Source organism: Eriocheir sinensis, chromosome 47, assembly GCF_024679095.1.
Source record: "Eriocheir sinensis breed Jianghai 21 chromosome 47, ASM2467909v1, whole genome shotgun sequence".
NCBI classification, from domain to species: domain Eukaryota; kingdom Metazoa; phylum Arthropoda; class Malacostraca; order Decapoda; family Varunidae; genus Eriocheir; species Eriocheir sinensis.
In genome coordinates, this window is record NC_066555.1 from 1,031,657 (window position 1) to 1,047,097 (window position 15,441).

A 15,441-nucleotide genomic window follows, 5' to 3' on the forward strand; every position below is an offset into this window, starting at 1 on the left:
CCATCAAAACTACCCCTGGAAATGCCCACAACTAAGCCTAGGTTCACGGTACAGAAGAAGGGTCACACTACCACCAGGGCCATAAAACTACCCCTGAAATGCCCACCTCTCCCAGGAACGCATAGGTTCACGGTACAGAAGAAGGGTCACACTACCACCAGGGCCATAAAACTACCCCTGGTAATGCCCATAACTCCCACGAAAGCCTAGGTTCACGGTACAGAAGAAGGGTCACACTACCACCAGGGCCATAAAACTACCCCTGGTAATGCCCACAACTCCCAGGAAAGCCTAGGTTCACGGTACAGAAGAAGGGTCACACTACCACCAGGGCCATAAAACTACCCCTGGTAATGCCCACAACTCCCACGAAAGCCTAGGTTCACGGTACAGAAGAAGGGTCACACTACCACCAGGGCCATAAAACTACCCCTGGAAATGCCCACAACTCCCACGAAAGCCTTGTCAAATGTTTAACCTTCCTTCCTTTCCTTCCCCAACAAACCCTTCATGTCACTCACCCACTCTGCATAAACTCCAGCATGACTTATCTGTGTTATCTATCCTCAATATTTAATCCTCCTCTCATCTCCCTTCACGCCTCCCCCAGAACCCTTCACGTCACTGCATAAACTCCATCAGGACTTATGTGTGTTATCCATTGCGATTCTTCATTGTGTCTGCGTGTCAAGCCTTTGCCCAGTCATCGTTCTTCATCCCCTCCCTCTTATTCACAGGCCCTAACCAGCTCAGTCCAATCTTCCAATCAATCAGTCAGTCAGTCAAGAGGTGTATATGCTGAGGTGTTGGGCGAGGGTAGGTGGGGGGGGGGATAAATAGGAGTAGAAGAGAAGAAAGGAGAGGGAGAAGGGAAGAATGAACAGGAAGAGGAGGAGAAGGAAGGAATGAAGAGGAAGAGAAGGAAAGGATGATTAAGGAAAAGGAATGAAAAAAGTATGACAGTTTTTACACAATGGAAGTTTTGATGTAATAAAGAGGAAGAGGAGAAGAGAGAAGAGGAGAGGGAGAAGGGAAGAATGAACAGGAAGAGGAGGAGAAGGAAGGAATGAAGAGGAAGAGAAGGAAAGGATGATTAAGGAAAAGGAATGAAAAAAGTATGACAGTTTTTACACAATGGAAGTTTTGATGTAAGGAAAAGACAGGAAAAGGAAATAAAAGAAAACAAAGGAAAAGAAAGTACAGATATAATGTTTTTTTTTCCCCTTTTTTAAGTTGCTTCCTTAATTAAAATAAATAAATAAATAAATAAATGTATAAGGGAAACAAATAATATAAACTTTTTACTCCTCTTTTTTTATTAACAAGTAGTAACCTTATAAAAAATCTTACACACACACACACACACACACACACACACACACATACACACACACACTCACTCCTTTCTCCTTCTCTTCCTTGCACAAAAAAACTTATCACATTCTTCTTTTAACCTTCCTTTTTCTTCCTTTCCTTCATTTCTCTCTCTCTCTCTCTCCCTTCTTCCTCTCCTCCTCCTCCCTTTCTCTCTCTTCCTTCATATCTCCTCCATTCCTTCCTTCATCATCCTTGCCTTCTTCTCTCCTTCCTTTTCTCCCTTCTCTCCTCTCCCTCATCATCTTTCCCTTCCTTCTCTTCTTCACTCTCTCCCTTTTCTCTATTCCTCCCTTCCCTTCTCCCCTTCTTCATCATGTCCCTTCCTTTCTCTTCCCTTCTTCTTTCTCTCCTTCCCTCTCTTCCCATCTATACTTCCTCTCCCATCCCTCCCTTCCCCTCTCCTCTCCAATACGTTTTTTTTCTCCCCTTCCCTCCCTTCCTTCCCTTCCCATTTCCCCTTCTCCCTAACTTCTTCAGGAGGTCATCTTTCCCCCTTTCCTTCCCTCCCTTCCTTCTCCTCCCTTAATGCCTCCTCTCCTTGCCTCCCTATCTCCCCATCCCTCCCTTCCTTCCCTTCCCTTCCTCCCCATCTCCCCTTCTCCCTTACTTCTTCCGGAGGTCATCTTTCCCCCTTTCCTTCCCTTCCCTTAACGCCTCCTCTCCTTCCCTCCCCATCTCCCCTTCCCTCACTTCTTCAGGAGGTTGTTGTCTTTCTTTTTCTTCCTCCCCTTACTCCCCACAATGTCTCCCCACGATGGCGGTTTACTGGGGAGTGTCCTCATCTGCTGTTGCACTTTCTGGGGGGAAGGGAGAAGAGAGGTGAGTTAGTGGTGAGTCAGTCCCTTCCTCTAACTTCTATATTCACCTTCTCCCTCTACCTCTTTTATATCTCTCCCTCCCTTCCTCTAACCCCTATATTCTCTCTCTCTTTACTTCCCTTTCTTCCTCCTCCTCCTTCTTTTTTCCTCTTACTTCTCCCGTGTTTTTGTTTTTCCTTCTCTACCTCTATTCTCGTATCCATCTCCCTACCTCCTTCCTTCCGTCTCTCTCGCTCTCTTTCTCCCACCCCTTTATCCTCATCTTACCTTTCTCTCTATCATCTTTCCCTTCTTGCACTTTTCCTCTTTTCTCTTATCTCTTTCTCCCTTCTTTCCTTCCCTTCCTCTTACCTTAACCTTTCCCTCCTCTCTTCATCTCCCTTTTTGCACTTTTCTTTTATTTCCCTCCCTTCTTCCTTCCTTCCCTTCCTCTTACCCTAACCTTTCCCTCCTCTCTTCATCTCCCTTTTTGCACTTTTCTTTTATTTCCCTCCCTTCTTCCTTCCTTCCCTTCCTCTTACCCTAACCTTTCCCTCCTCTCTTCATCTCCCTTCTTGTACTTTTCTTCTTTTCTTTTATCCCACTTTCTCCCTTCCTCTTACTGTAACCTTTGATCTCTCCTGATTTTCCTTTCCTGCACTTTTCCTCAATGTTTTCTCCCTCCTCCATTCTTTCCTTTCTATAACCTTTCCTCTTTCCTTATATTTATCTCTCTCCCTCCCCTTCTATTTTTGTATTCCTCTCCCTCCCTTCCTTTTTCACCCCAACCCTCCTCCTCCTCACCTTCCTCTCTGTCTCCGCTCAACCCCAGGCCTCGGCGGATGAACCTGGCGGCCACACGAGCGTCAGTGGGTTGCCGCTGCGCCCGGGCCTCCACCTCCGCCAGCCGCCCCTGAGTGTCCCGCAGCCGCCCCATCTCCACCTTGTAGTCGTCACGGAGACTGTCATCCACGTCCTCACCACTCGCCTTCATCAGCACTAGGGAAGGTGAGGTGCGTTAGGTTAGGTTAGGTTAGGTCAGGTAAGGAGAGGTGAGGTGTGTTAGGTTAGGTTAGGTGAGGTGTGTTAGGTTAGGTTAGGTGAGGTGCGTTAGGTTAGGTAAGGAGAGGTGAGGTGTGTTAGGTTAGGTTAGGTTAGGTGAGGTGAGGTGAGGTTAGGTTAGGTCAGGTAAGGAGAGGTGAGGTGTGTTAGGTTAAGTTAGTTTAGGTAAGGAGAGGTGAGGTGCATTAGGTTAGGTTAGGTTAGGTTAGGTTAGGTTAGGTGAGGTGCATTAGGTTAGGTTAGGTTAGGTGAGGTTGGGTTACAATAAGTGAGATGATGATAGGTTAGGTTAGAAGAGGGGAGGCGATGATGAGGACATTAAGTGAAAAGAAGAAGAATATGAATAGTTGAGGTGAGGTATGTTGGGTTAGGTCAAGAATTAAATATGATATAGTACAAACCTGATATCTGCTACCCCTCGCCCTCTGACAATGTCGCTGCTTATGCTTATGTTTCAAAGCAGTACTCTTGAATCTCTTAAGAAGGATCAGTTTTGGCAGGTCCCAGCAAATATTAAGGTTTTTAAATGTAAAATATTGGGGTTTAATATGGATCTGAATACATATGAAACTTTAAAAATGACCTGATAGAGGGGAGGGCTATGGATGTCAGCCGAAAACCCTTCACATAACACTCATAGATTAAACATTTTTTTTTTTTTTTAATGCCTGCCCAAAATTAAATGTCTCATAAGCTGTCAAATACGGTAGAGTAGGTGTGGCCAGGCTAGGTTAGGTGGTTAGGTTAGGACAGGGGAGGCAAAGGTACATTAGGTTAGGTTACATTGGCTTGTACGGATGAGTGGATGGATGAGATGAGGAAAATATGAATGTTGTATTTGAATGTATTTGAGAAGATAAATAACACATACTTAGCTATTATTTTACAGCAACAAGAGAAAGTCTGTGGCTATAAAGAGAGAGGGAGAGAGAAAAAAACACAACATGATGTTCAAGTACACTAATAAAGCAGAGTGATACTTACTCCAGTAGAGGGAGTTGATGGTGTAGATCTCCATCATTCCCACTTTGGCACGCTCCAGAGGGGACAGCTGCAACGAGACAGGACCAGGAATTGATAGGAACACACAATACATTTCTTTGACCTATTACAAGCTTTCTTTCCCTTCAATGAGACAGGACCAGTTAGTAACAGGAACACACAGTACACTTCTTTGACCTATTACAAGCTTTCTTTCCCTTCAATGAGACAGGACCAGTTAGTAACAGGAACACACAGTACACTTCTTTGACCTATTACAAGCTTTCTTTCCCTTCAATGAGACAGGACCAGTTAGTAACAGGAACACACAGTACACTTCTTTGACCTATTACAAGCTTTCTTTCCCTTCAATGAGACAGGACCAGTTAGTAACAGGAACACACAGTACACTTCTTTGACCTATTACAAGCTTTCTTTCCCTTCAATGAGACAGGACCAGTCAGTAACAGGAACACACACTACATTTCTTTGACCTATACAAGCTTTCTTTCCCTTCAATGAGACAGGACCAGTCAGTAACAGGAACACACACTACATTTCTTTGACCTATACAAGCTTTCTTTCCCTTCAATGAGACAGGACCAGTCAGTAACAGGAACACACAATACACTTCTTTGACCTATACAAGCTTTCTTTCCCTTCACTCCCATTGAAAACAACAAAATGAAGTATGACTATAAACATTTGGGCTCATTAACAAGCTTCCTTCCTCTCCACTCCCACAGAAAGGCTAGGAAAGGCAACATACTTTGACCTATACAAGCTTTCTTTCCCTTCACTCTCATTGAAAACAACAAAATGAAGTATGAATATAAACATTTGGGCTCATTAACAAGCTTCCTTCCTCTCCACTCCCACAGAAAGGCTAGGAAAGGCAATGTTCTTTGACCTATACAAGCTTTCTTTCCCTTCACTCTCATTGAAAACAACAAAATGAAGTATGAATATAAACATTTGGGCTCATTAACAAGCTTCCTTCCTCTCCACTCCCACAGAAAGGCTAGGAAAGGCAATGTTCTTTGACCTATACAAGCTTTCTTTCCCTCCACTCTCATTGAAAACAACAAAATGAAGTATGAATATAAACATTTGGACTCATTAACAAGCTTCCTTCCTCTCCACTCCCACAGAAAGGCTAGGAAAGGCAACATACTTTGACCTATACAAGCTTTCTTTCCCTTCACTCCCATTGAAAACAACAAAATGAAGTATGAATATAAACATTTGGACTCATTAACAAGCTTCCTTCCTCTCCACTCCCACAGAAAGGCTAGGAAAGGCAATGTTCTTTGACCTATACAAGCTTTCTTTCCCTTCACTCCCATTGAAAACAACAAAATGAAGTATGAATATAAACATTTGGACTCATTAACAAGCTTCCTTCCTCTCCACTCCCACAGAAAGGCTAGGAAAGGCAATGTTCTTTGACCTATACAAGCTTTCTTTCCCTCCACTCCCATTGAAAACAACAAAATGAAGTATGAATATAAACATTTGGGCTCATTAACAAGCTTCCTTCCTCTCCACTCCCACAGAAAGGCTAGGAAAGGCAATGTTCTTTGACCTATACAAGCTTTCTTTCCTTCACTCCCATTGAAAACAACAAAATGAAGTATGAATATAAACATTTGGGCTCATTAACAAGCTTCCTTCCTCTCCACTCCCACAGAAAGGCTAGGAAAGGCAATGTTCTTTGACCTATACAAGCTTTCTTTCCCTTCACTCCCATTGAAAACAACAAAATGAAGTATGAATATAAACATTTGGACTCATTAACAAGCTTCCTTCCTCTCCACTCCCACAGAAAGGCTAGGAAAGGCAATATAAGTTAATGTGAAAACTAAGACTTATTACCAGGAGTTCTTCCCTTCTACATATCACCAAGCTCTATTCCTTCCATTCCCCTCAAAAATTAAAGATTAACAAGATGATCTAATAAAATGAACACCTATAAGATTCATCACCAAGCTCTGTCCCTTCCACTCTCCTCAAAAACACGGACCAGATGAAGTACTGATGTAAATGCAACCTCATTACTAATCTCCGTTCCTTCCATTCCCCTTAAAAAAATGAGAAAACAAGATGAGGTAATAATATGAAATCCTGACTTCATTGCAACGCTCTTCCCCTCCACTTTCCTCAATAAGCAAAAGATAACTCATTACGAAGCTCCCTTTCTGTCTGCTCCCCTCAAAAAAGAGATAGGCAAGATAAAGCACTGATTTAAGCACTTCAACTCATTACCAAGCTCTTCTCCCTTCCACTCCCCTCAAAAAGTACTGTGTCTAGGTGTATGATAACGTTTTTTATTTTCTTTCCAGAGGTGAAGGACAGTAAGCATAGTCATGGCAGGCCGGCACAGGACAATGTTGGTGGTGGTGAGTACAGTCTTGTGTTTTCTAGTTATGAGATGTTTCTTAGAGCTGATGATGGTAGAGGTACAGATGGTTGGAGTACAATGTTGAATTTTCTAGTTATGAGGAAAATGACTTAGAGAGCTGAAAGGATAGGTAAAGCTTGTTGGAAATCAGTAAATTTACCTAAAGGCCCACAAGCAAAATCTAGTTGTATTGAAAGACTGCTGGGGGCACTTGGCTGAGAGGGTTTCAAAGGATATTGTTGTCCTTGAAGAATCGTGTAGTATTCCTCGAGTGTGGTAATAAAAGACACTGTGGCCGAGTTGATGATGGTGCTGCAGTGCCGAGGTCTTATCTTAGTGAGGGTTGGAAGCGAAGAGAGGCAAAGCCAGCCGCGTGGGTCTGAAGGGATATTTTGAATTTCTCTCACCAGACGGCGTGGCTTTCGCCTCTGTTTCCAACGGTTAAATTATCCTTGCACTTTAATTTTAATTCAGCAAGGTAAATTACTTATTATTTTAAGAAGGAAACACTTTGATATAGTTGTTCCTTCCATTGTTAGTTTAGTTAGTCCTTTAGGCAGTGATTAATTTGATTCGTCTCGATATGGGAGTCGAGGGTCGAGGTAGGTAAGTACTATCGAGGCTTATTTTAGCTCAGATGATAGACTCAAGCTCCGGCCCGAGACTTGTGCCAGTAAGGGAATAGTTAATTGCTAATCCCCTGCTATCATCACCTAGTTCCTAACAAGTTTCAGGGCATATGCTATCACTGGCATTAGCTGCACATGGGCTTGGCTTCCTCATGTCCAGCCCATTAGAAAGTAGATGGAAGAGGTAATGTTAGGGCATATGCCACAGCTGTGCATGGCCCCGGTTTGCTCATGACCATCCCATTAAAAAGCTGATGACAGGAGAGGTAAATACAGTTGGCGCCATACACTAGAGCTGCATGTGGCCTCAGTTTGGTTGTCTCCATCCAATTATAAAGATGATGATGGGTGCCCAGTATGTCATACTGACCGTAACTGTAAGCCCTCTACAGTTCTCCGCTACTTTACAATGGTTCGTTTTGTGATATTTCGCTCTTATGGTCATCATTGTTTAATTACATTTGCTCTTTTTATGATCCATCTGACTCACTTTTGTGATCGGTTCAGTCTTAATTTATGCTGTGCCATGAAAGGGGTGTGGGTGATAAAAATTCCAACTCCAACTTCAATTCCAGAAAATTTTGGGGTTGTAATTCCAAATCCAACAAGCGGTGAGCGGAATATACACCCAGGTCCTCCAGGAGACCACAACCGCAACCTGACCACTTAGCCCCAGTAAAAAAACATCCTTCATATGACCTTGGCAGGGTAACAAACGAGCATCGGCAGAGTAATAAACAAGTGTGGGGGTCACGCCTCACCTTGCTGAAGGCCTCGTGGTAGGGGCGGGCCAGCAGGGGCTTGAGGTCCTTCTCCAGGGAGGTGACACTCTTGAGTAGGGACAGCATCTTGGGGGCCATGCCAGGCGGGAACTCCTCCTCGTCCTTCTGCTCCTCCTCCTCCATCATCTCTTCCTTGGCTGCCATGCTGGGGTGGGGGGGGTGATGGGGTGTGGGGGGTTGCAGGAGAGGTTGATGTCTTTGTTTTAGTGCTTTTAATTTGTCTAATATCTTCCTATTTTCCTTTTATTGGCTTTCTCTTTTTAAATTTTCCTTTTGTCTGTTGTCTTCTAAATCTGTAAGAGACATAAGAGGTTAGGGAGAGTACAGAGTTATGTTTGTATCAGTTTTAAACCTTCCTGTTTTCCTTAAATTTGCTTTCTTTCTTTAAGCATCCTTTTTTCTGCTATTTTCTAAATCTGTATGGCATGAAAGTTTATATTTATATCATCTTAACACTTCTTACGGTTTAATAACTTACTGTTCTCCTTCATTTGGTAAAACTTCAGAATTAAACCCATTTAATAATGCCAGAACAGGCCGCCACTGAACCTGTGCTTTCTCTTAATACAACAAAACTTCACTTAACACTCATGAATAGTAATTTGTTACTGCTAAAATGGTAACTTAATACCACTATGGATGATACACTTGCTCCCAAAATATTAACCTATTGCCACTAAATTATTAACTAATCACTGCTTAATTACTTTTTATACATCAGGGATGGATAATTTGTAGTAAAAACAGTTATTAAAATGACACTTAGCATGTTGAACTTTATCAGAAAAAAGTTATCTACCGGTACCACTGGAGTGAGTGGGGTGTAGTTCTGGAGTAATACCCTGGCATACTTTTCTTAAATAATGTTTTCTCTGCTAAATCTTTGAGCTGTAAGAGTGACGAGGCATACAAGAATTCGGAGACAAAATACTCAACGGTAAACTTTTAATAAGAGATAGTTTGTAAGATAAAGGAGGGGTTGGGGAAACTTCTGGGTTGCAAGAGCTTAACAAATTTACTGGGGAAAGCTTTAAGAAACAGACTGTGAGATAAAGGAGAGATTGGGGAAACTTTTGGGGCTGTGAGAGACATGAACTATATACTCACCTAGCTGGAGAGATTAATAGCTTGTGTTTATATCAGTTCAAACACTTATAACCATTCAACAATTTTCTCTTCCCCTTTAATCTGTCTTGCTTAGCTATGACTTTCCTTTCTTATCTCCTCTCCTTACCTTCTTTCTATATCTATTTTAACGCTTATCCCGGTTGTTTAATATCTTCCTCTTCTCCTTTTTATTGGCCTTATTTCCTTGAGTCTTCCTTTTTTCTGCTGTCTTCTAAATCTGTAAGAAAAGACTGAGGTTAGGGCAAGTGAAGGCTTTTAATATTAGTTTTTACACACGAGACACAAATTATACATTGACCCTGTTGAAAAGATTAAGGAGTCAAGCTTTTATTAATTTTAACACATCTAATTACTCTGCATCTATTAGTTTTTACACACGAGACAAAAATTATACGTTGACCTAATTGAAAGGTATAATGATTTTTCTTTAATCAATTTCAATACATCTAATTACTACTCAGCATTATTAGTTTTACACACAAGACACCACTCAAAATCAACCTCTCTTTAATTTTGTCTGTTGAGGGAGCGGTGAGCAGCGGGCTTTTTTTTTTCTCCACTCTTTTTGATGCCCTTGAGCCGTCTCCTTTCTTGTAAATAAATAAATAAATAAATAAATAAATATTGACCTAGTTGAAAGGATTAAGGACTCGAGTTTTTATCAATTTTAACATATCTAATCACTCTACATCTCCCTCTTCCTCTTAATCTGCCTTGTTTAGCCACGAATTCCCTTTCTTAATTTCTCTCCTTACCCATGTAATAATATATTGACCTAGTTGAAAGGATTAAGGACTCGAGTTTTTATCAATTTTAACACATCTAATCACTCTTCATCTCCCTCTTCCTCTTAATCTGCCTTGTTTAGCCACGAATTCCCTTTCTTAATTTCTCTCCTTACCCTTGTAATAATATATTGACCTAGTTGAAAGGATTAAGGACTCGAGTTTTTATCAATTTTTCACTCTACATCTCCCTCTTCCTCTTAATCTGCCTTGTTTAGCCACGAATTCCCTATCTTAATTTCTCTCCTTACCCATGTAATAATATATTGACCTAGTTGAAAGGATTAAGGACTCGAGTTTTTATCAATTTTAACACATCTAATCTCTCTACATCTCCCTCTTCCTCTTAATCTGCCTTGTTTAGCCACGAATTCCCTTTATTTTCTTTCCTTACCTTTGTTTCAGTACCTTACCTTTGTTTTAATGCTTAGTCTAGTTGTTTAATATCTTCCTGTTCGTATATTGGCTTTATTTGCTTGTTTCTTCCTCTTTTTCTACTGTCTTCTAAATCTGCAATGAGGTTCTACACATGACACGAAATCTACACTTACATGGAGGGATTAAGGGCATGTGCTTTTATCAGTTTTAACGCATCTAATTACTCTAAATATTCCTCTAATCCTTCATATATTTTGTTTAGCTACGAGTTTCTTCCCCTGCCTTCTCTCCTCACCTTCTGCTGGCTCCTGCTGGTCCCTCCCTGCTGGCGGCGCGGCGTGGCGTGAGGAGCCGAGCGATGGTTTGTTTACATTCTGGTGCCATCATCGCCATCATCAGCAACTTTAAGCCTATGCATCGGCACACTTATCAGCACTCCCTCCCTTCCCCTCCCTTCCATTCTTCCTAACCTCTCTCCATCCTGATTGATTGATAGTTTATTGTTGCAGGTGTTTTAACAGCTAAACGAGAAATTAAATAAGAAAGGAAGGAGATGCAAGAAAATAATGGTGAATGAAGAAAAACGAAGAAATATACGATAAACAAAGAAATACACAATACAATACTACTTAATATGTTTATTTTTTATTTTTTACGTCTTGGCCTATTGCGCCGGTAGGCTTCTTCCCGGTGGATCCTGATGGTCGGTCCAAGGCTTCTTCCCGGTGGATCCTGATGGTCGGCCCAGCCAGTTCTGGCGCAAGCGAGTGTTTATAGTGGCGCCATCTTGCATTGGCTCATGCTGCCCTCCCGGAGCTCATCTTTAATCCTGGAATCTAGAGTCCGGGTTGATAGGTGGTCTTCTGGACAGCATGTGGGTAGTTTTAAGTCACTCGGCGGCGGCTGAAAAATCCCAGCTTGGTGGCACCGGGCGGGGATTGAACTCGCGTCCTCCTGAACGCGGGGCCGTCTTGCTATCCGTTCAGCCACCGCCTACCCATATTATAAAGGCTTATTACGTGACCATGTTCAGCCCAAGGCCAACTCACTCATGGTTTTATCTCTCTCTCTCTCTCTCTCTCTCTCTCTCTCTCTCTCTCTCTCTCTCTCTCTCTCCTTTAACTGTTATCTCTTCCTCCCCTCCATCTTTCTTTCTCTCCCTTCCTCTTTTATCTGTAATTATTCTTCCCTTCATCTACTTCACTTCCCATTATCAACTCTTTCTTCCTCTCTCTCCCTCCCTCTCTTAACTTAACTTTCTCAACCCGTCTTTTCATTTTCGACCCGTTACGAAATATTATAGACACGTGTATGAATCCATTTTCCTTTTCCTGTTACGTATATACTATATACTTGTGTCTGTATAGATATTACGTATAACCCTTCCTGCAAGCAAGGAATGTATGGGAGAATGCAATACAGACAGTTCTTCCCCTAAACCTATCAACAGTGGTGTTCCACAGGGCTCTGTTCTATCACACACTCTCTTCCTGTTAGTCATCAATGATCTTCTTTCCATAACAAACTGCTTGTGTATAAATTTCAGTACGTATAACCCTTCCTGCAAGCATGGGGTGTATGAAAGAATGCAATACAGACACATCGTCAAGAATCGGCCCTTTCGAACTTATACAAACATCTCATTCTTCTTTGTATATAAATCATTACGTCTAACCCTTCCAGCAAGCATGGAGTGTTTGGGAGAATACAATACAGACATACATTGTTGAGAATCAGCCCTTCCGACAAAAATAAACGTGCTTGTTTTTTTTAATAAAAAACTTTTTTTTTTTGCAAAAAAAACACGAAGCAAAAAAAAACTTTATTTTTTATTTATTTTTTCCTTAATTAAGATAAGGCGTGGGAAGACTTCACACCTTTCAGGCTCCGGAGACCTTCACAGCCCACCCACCCACTCCACTTATCCCAATCTCTCTCTCTCTCTCTCTCTCTCTCTCTCTCTCTCTCTCTCTCTCTCTCTCTCTCTCTCTCTCTCTCTCTCAGGTACATAAGTGTGTTATATAGTTACTGATAATTATATAAATATTTGTGTTACAATATCAAGATCACTACACTGACCTTGGTTTTGCTTGCTGCTTCCTAAGTCATTCAAGCCCTAGCTGCTGCTAGCAACGTGCTGCTAGCAGGGGGTCGCGTGTGTTTGAAGCTTTTGGTAAAGGGGCCGCAGGTGCTAAATAGTTGGGCATCACTGCTCTCTGTAATGAGGTAGGGGCAGGAATGTGTACCTGCGCGGGGCGAGAAGCTGAAACACCGTCGGTCTCTCAGTGGTTTCAGTATTTAACCGTGCAGCAACACTCATGCATAACACTTTATTCGAACATTCCCTCCATGATGCTTCGTATTTTCACTCTATTACATATACTTATATATCATTATGTACCATTATTACGAAGAATTTCTCAACTTCTTGTCCAACTCAGATGTTTGTTTTGCTTGTGGCAGCCTCAATACCGCGCCACCACGCGTTGTTTTAAAATCTTGTACTTGTTGTGATTACAGAGTTACTGATTGAAAAAGAGAAGTGAAATAATAACAGAAGTAGAATAATAACCTATTTATTTATTATTCATAAGTGTTTTTAATACAGTGAATACATTTCTTACATTTCGTTTCTCTTTCGGGTGGGTAAGGTCGCCCCATGTGTGGTAGGTCAACACACGAATGTTCCAATAATGTGGGATCCTAGCCATACAGAGAACGGCGTCAGATGCGTTTATGAAATCCATTTGTGGGTGTCTAGCTAACTAACAATGTGGTATCCTAGTAGGTTTACACTGTTTAAGAAAACGGCCGCCTGTCTCTCGGCGGTGACGTGGTAATCCTTGCGGCGCCGCTGCGTGGGGGTTCTGGCGCTGGCTCTCGAGGCACTGCAGGAGGATGCGAAGCCCTTGGGACTTGGGACCCTTGGAATCCCTTGGATCAAGGTACAGGGGCCGAAGCCACGAAAATTTTAAGAGTAATGTTAAACCTTGTTCTTAGTAACTCTTAGCCAATCATAGGTCCTTAAGTATCGCTAAGAAATCCCCTTAGCGTACTCCCAGCTGAGATGTATGGAGAGCAAAGAACTGGTGTGAAGCGCATCTAGCTGCCCTAGCACAACGACCACATTCAAAAGCATTGCATAGTATGGCTAACATAATGCATATTATATGAAGATAAAACAGACGCAGACTCAGGGGATATCGCTGAAATGGCTGTGTCGATGCGCCTCCGTGGTCGTGGTCAGCGTGCCTGGCTGTCACTCCGCGGGCCCGGGTTCGAATCCCGGCCCGGGCAGTCGGCGTGCAGCTCACCCGGCTGTTCATCCTCACTCTCGGGCTGGTCCATAAATGGGTACCTGCGGAAACCTGGGGAAGGTAATCTAGCAATCCTGGATTTCACCGTGCCCCGCGTCCCGGGGTGTTGGTTGTTACCTACGTACGTACCACAGGCTCAAAGGGCCGACGGATCGGAGATGAGCACCGCAGCCACTCGCAGCTATATAGCGTATGCACCCACCTTTACCTGTGTCAAACCGGCGACTACCCCGTGAGACTGATTCGAGACCTTTTACCTGCATAGTCCGTCAACGCCAACTCCGGCTGTACGGGCATATGGCACGCTACCCAGAGGCCGACCCTGCCCAAAGGGACGCCCATAGAGTTCGTGGCTTGAGCAAGTTGATGGATTCAGTCATGAGGTACTTAGGATGGGAAGGGGGCCCCCATGAAGACTTAATAGGATCGAGGAACTCCCCGGGCTGGTGTCGTAGGGGGCGCGGACACGTGGACCTCGTCGTGGGCCCTCACTGATGGATTGATTGATTGATAATGTTATAAATACACGAAGACTTAACCCGGTAGCTGCGGGGGTCATGTTTCTTAGGTTAGGTTAGGTTAGGTTAGGTTACAGGCCCCTCTAAGTAAAATAATGAGAAAGAATCATCACTCACGCAAACCATTTCATAATATATATCAACGCATGTGTGATCAGTCTATGCATCATCGATTTTGGGAGGTTTATATCATGGCAGAAATTTGGCCCGTCGCTGGTACACGGTAAAGCCGCAAATTTGGCCCGTCGCTGCTACCGTGTTAAAAGATGAGAGAGAGAGAGAGAGAGAGAGAGAGAGAGAGAGCACGCATGTCACACTCCCTCACACACACAGCCGGCCACACCGCCAGCCAGCCTGCCAGGCGCCAGCTCTCTCAGACGGTTCACAGCCGGGCCAGCACGAGGAGGGGTCGCGCTTCTCTCTCCCTCTCACCGCTCTCCCTCCTGTCTGGCACCGTGTAAATTTAGTCTGTGCGTAAACCAGTCCTCGCCCTTGCCTCCGCCTCCTCTCCCTGCGGCCTCTACCTCTCCCTCGCCCTCACAGCTACCAGAGTAAGAGGTGAGTAGAATCATATGTACACGTGGTAATCTTGCTCTGTGTGTGTGTGTGTGTGTGTGTATGTTCTGGTTATCACGCGTAAAGAAGTGACGGGAGGTGTGTACGTTTTTCTTTCGTGTGTGTGTGTGTGTGTGTGTGTGTGTGTGTGTCCAAAACATAATAGGTGAGTCAGGTGTGTGTGTGTGTGTGTGTGTGTGCGCGCGTGTGTGCACGGAGGTAGCGGCGGCAAGCTTTGCAGATCGATAAACAATGTGTGTGTGTGCGTGTGTGTGTGTGTTTGCCGGGTGGGGAACACGTGGTAGTGGGAAGCTGCTGGTGTCTGTGTCTTCAACGGAGTGACTTAACAGGAACACAGACTGACCTCACCGCCAAGCCTGACACATTTACTTGTTCACAGACACACATTCACTTACCCACAGACACACACATATCCACGTATTCACAGACATACATTTATCCCCTTATTCACAGATGTAGATTTCTTTACTTGTTTACATATACAATTCACTTATTCACAGACAGATTTCATAACATTAACAGATACAATTCACTAATTCACAGACATATATACAGACAAACATTCATTCACTTACCCAGACAGTCACACATACAGACAGACAGACAAGTAGACAGTCATTTCAGTCATCCAGTCAGCCGTCAGGACATTCACCCACGCATCCATTCATACATCCAATCATTCAGACACAGACACAATCATCCAGTCAGTC

The 15,441-nt window shown here is 43.2% G+C and overlaps 2 protein-coding genes across 4 annotated transcripts in view; one reads left to right on the forward strand and one right to left on the reverse strand.

Moving 5' to 3' along the window:
* Positions 1-1,482: 1,482 nt before the first annotated feature.
* On the reverse strand, positions 1,483-10,698 carry LOC126981238 (nuclear nucleic acid-binding protein C1D-like). 3 transcript variants are annotated; one of them, XM_050832101.1, is made up of 7 exons: positions 10,616-10,694; positions 10,356-10,452; positions 9,264-9,374; positions 8,009-8,322; positions 4,221-4,287; positions 2,979-3,173; positions 1,483-2,174 (listed from the first exon to the last, which is right to left on the reverse strand). In XM_050832101.1, the coding sequence occupies exons 4-7, from the start codon at positions 8,171-8,173 to the stop codon at positions 2,140-2,142; spliced, it is 462 nt and encodes a 153-aa protein (XP_050688058.1). In that variant the 5' UTR covers positions 8,174-8,322; positions 9,264-9,374; positions 10,356-10,452; positions 10,616-10,694; the 3' UTR covers positions 1,483-2,139. The 3 variants fall into 3 exon arrangements, with proteins under 3 accessions (XP_050688058.1, XP_050688057.1, XP_050688059.1); XM_050832100.1 differs by lacking the exon at positions 10,356-10,452 and having other exon boundaries at positions 10,616-10,698; XM_050832102.1 differs by lacking the exons at positions 10,356-10,452; positions 10,616-10,694 and having other exon boundaries at positions 9,137-9,277.
* Positions 10,699-14,512: 3,814 nt separating this feature from the next.
* The window catches only part of LOC126981234 (Y+L amino acid transporter 2-like), a 49,306-nt gene continuing 48,377 nt past the window's right edge, over positions 14,513-15,441 (forward strand). The window contains exon 1 of the mRNA XM_050832093.1: positions 14,513-14,713. The gene's annotated coding sequence lies outside the window, so the exon portion shown is untranslated. The remainder of the gene's footprint in view (positions 14,714-15,441) is intronic.

Bases quoted from the DNA above. Each gene is read 5' to 3' on its own strand.
- LOC126981238 (XM_050832100.1), bottom strand. From the start codon at position 8,173: ATGGCAGCCAAGGAAGAGATGATGGAGGAGGAGGAGCAGAAGGACGAG. The intron at 4,288-8,008 runs GTGAGGCGTGAC...GTCTCGTTGCAG, and splicing joins ACCACGAGGCCTTCAGCAAG to CTGTCCCCTCTGGAGCGTGC. The intron at 2,175-2,978 runs GTGAGGAGGAGG...CCTTCCCCCCAG, and splicing joins GAGCGGAGACAGAGAGGAAG to AAAGTGCAACAGCAGATGAG.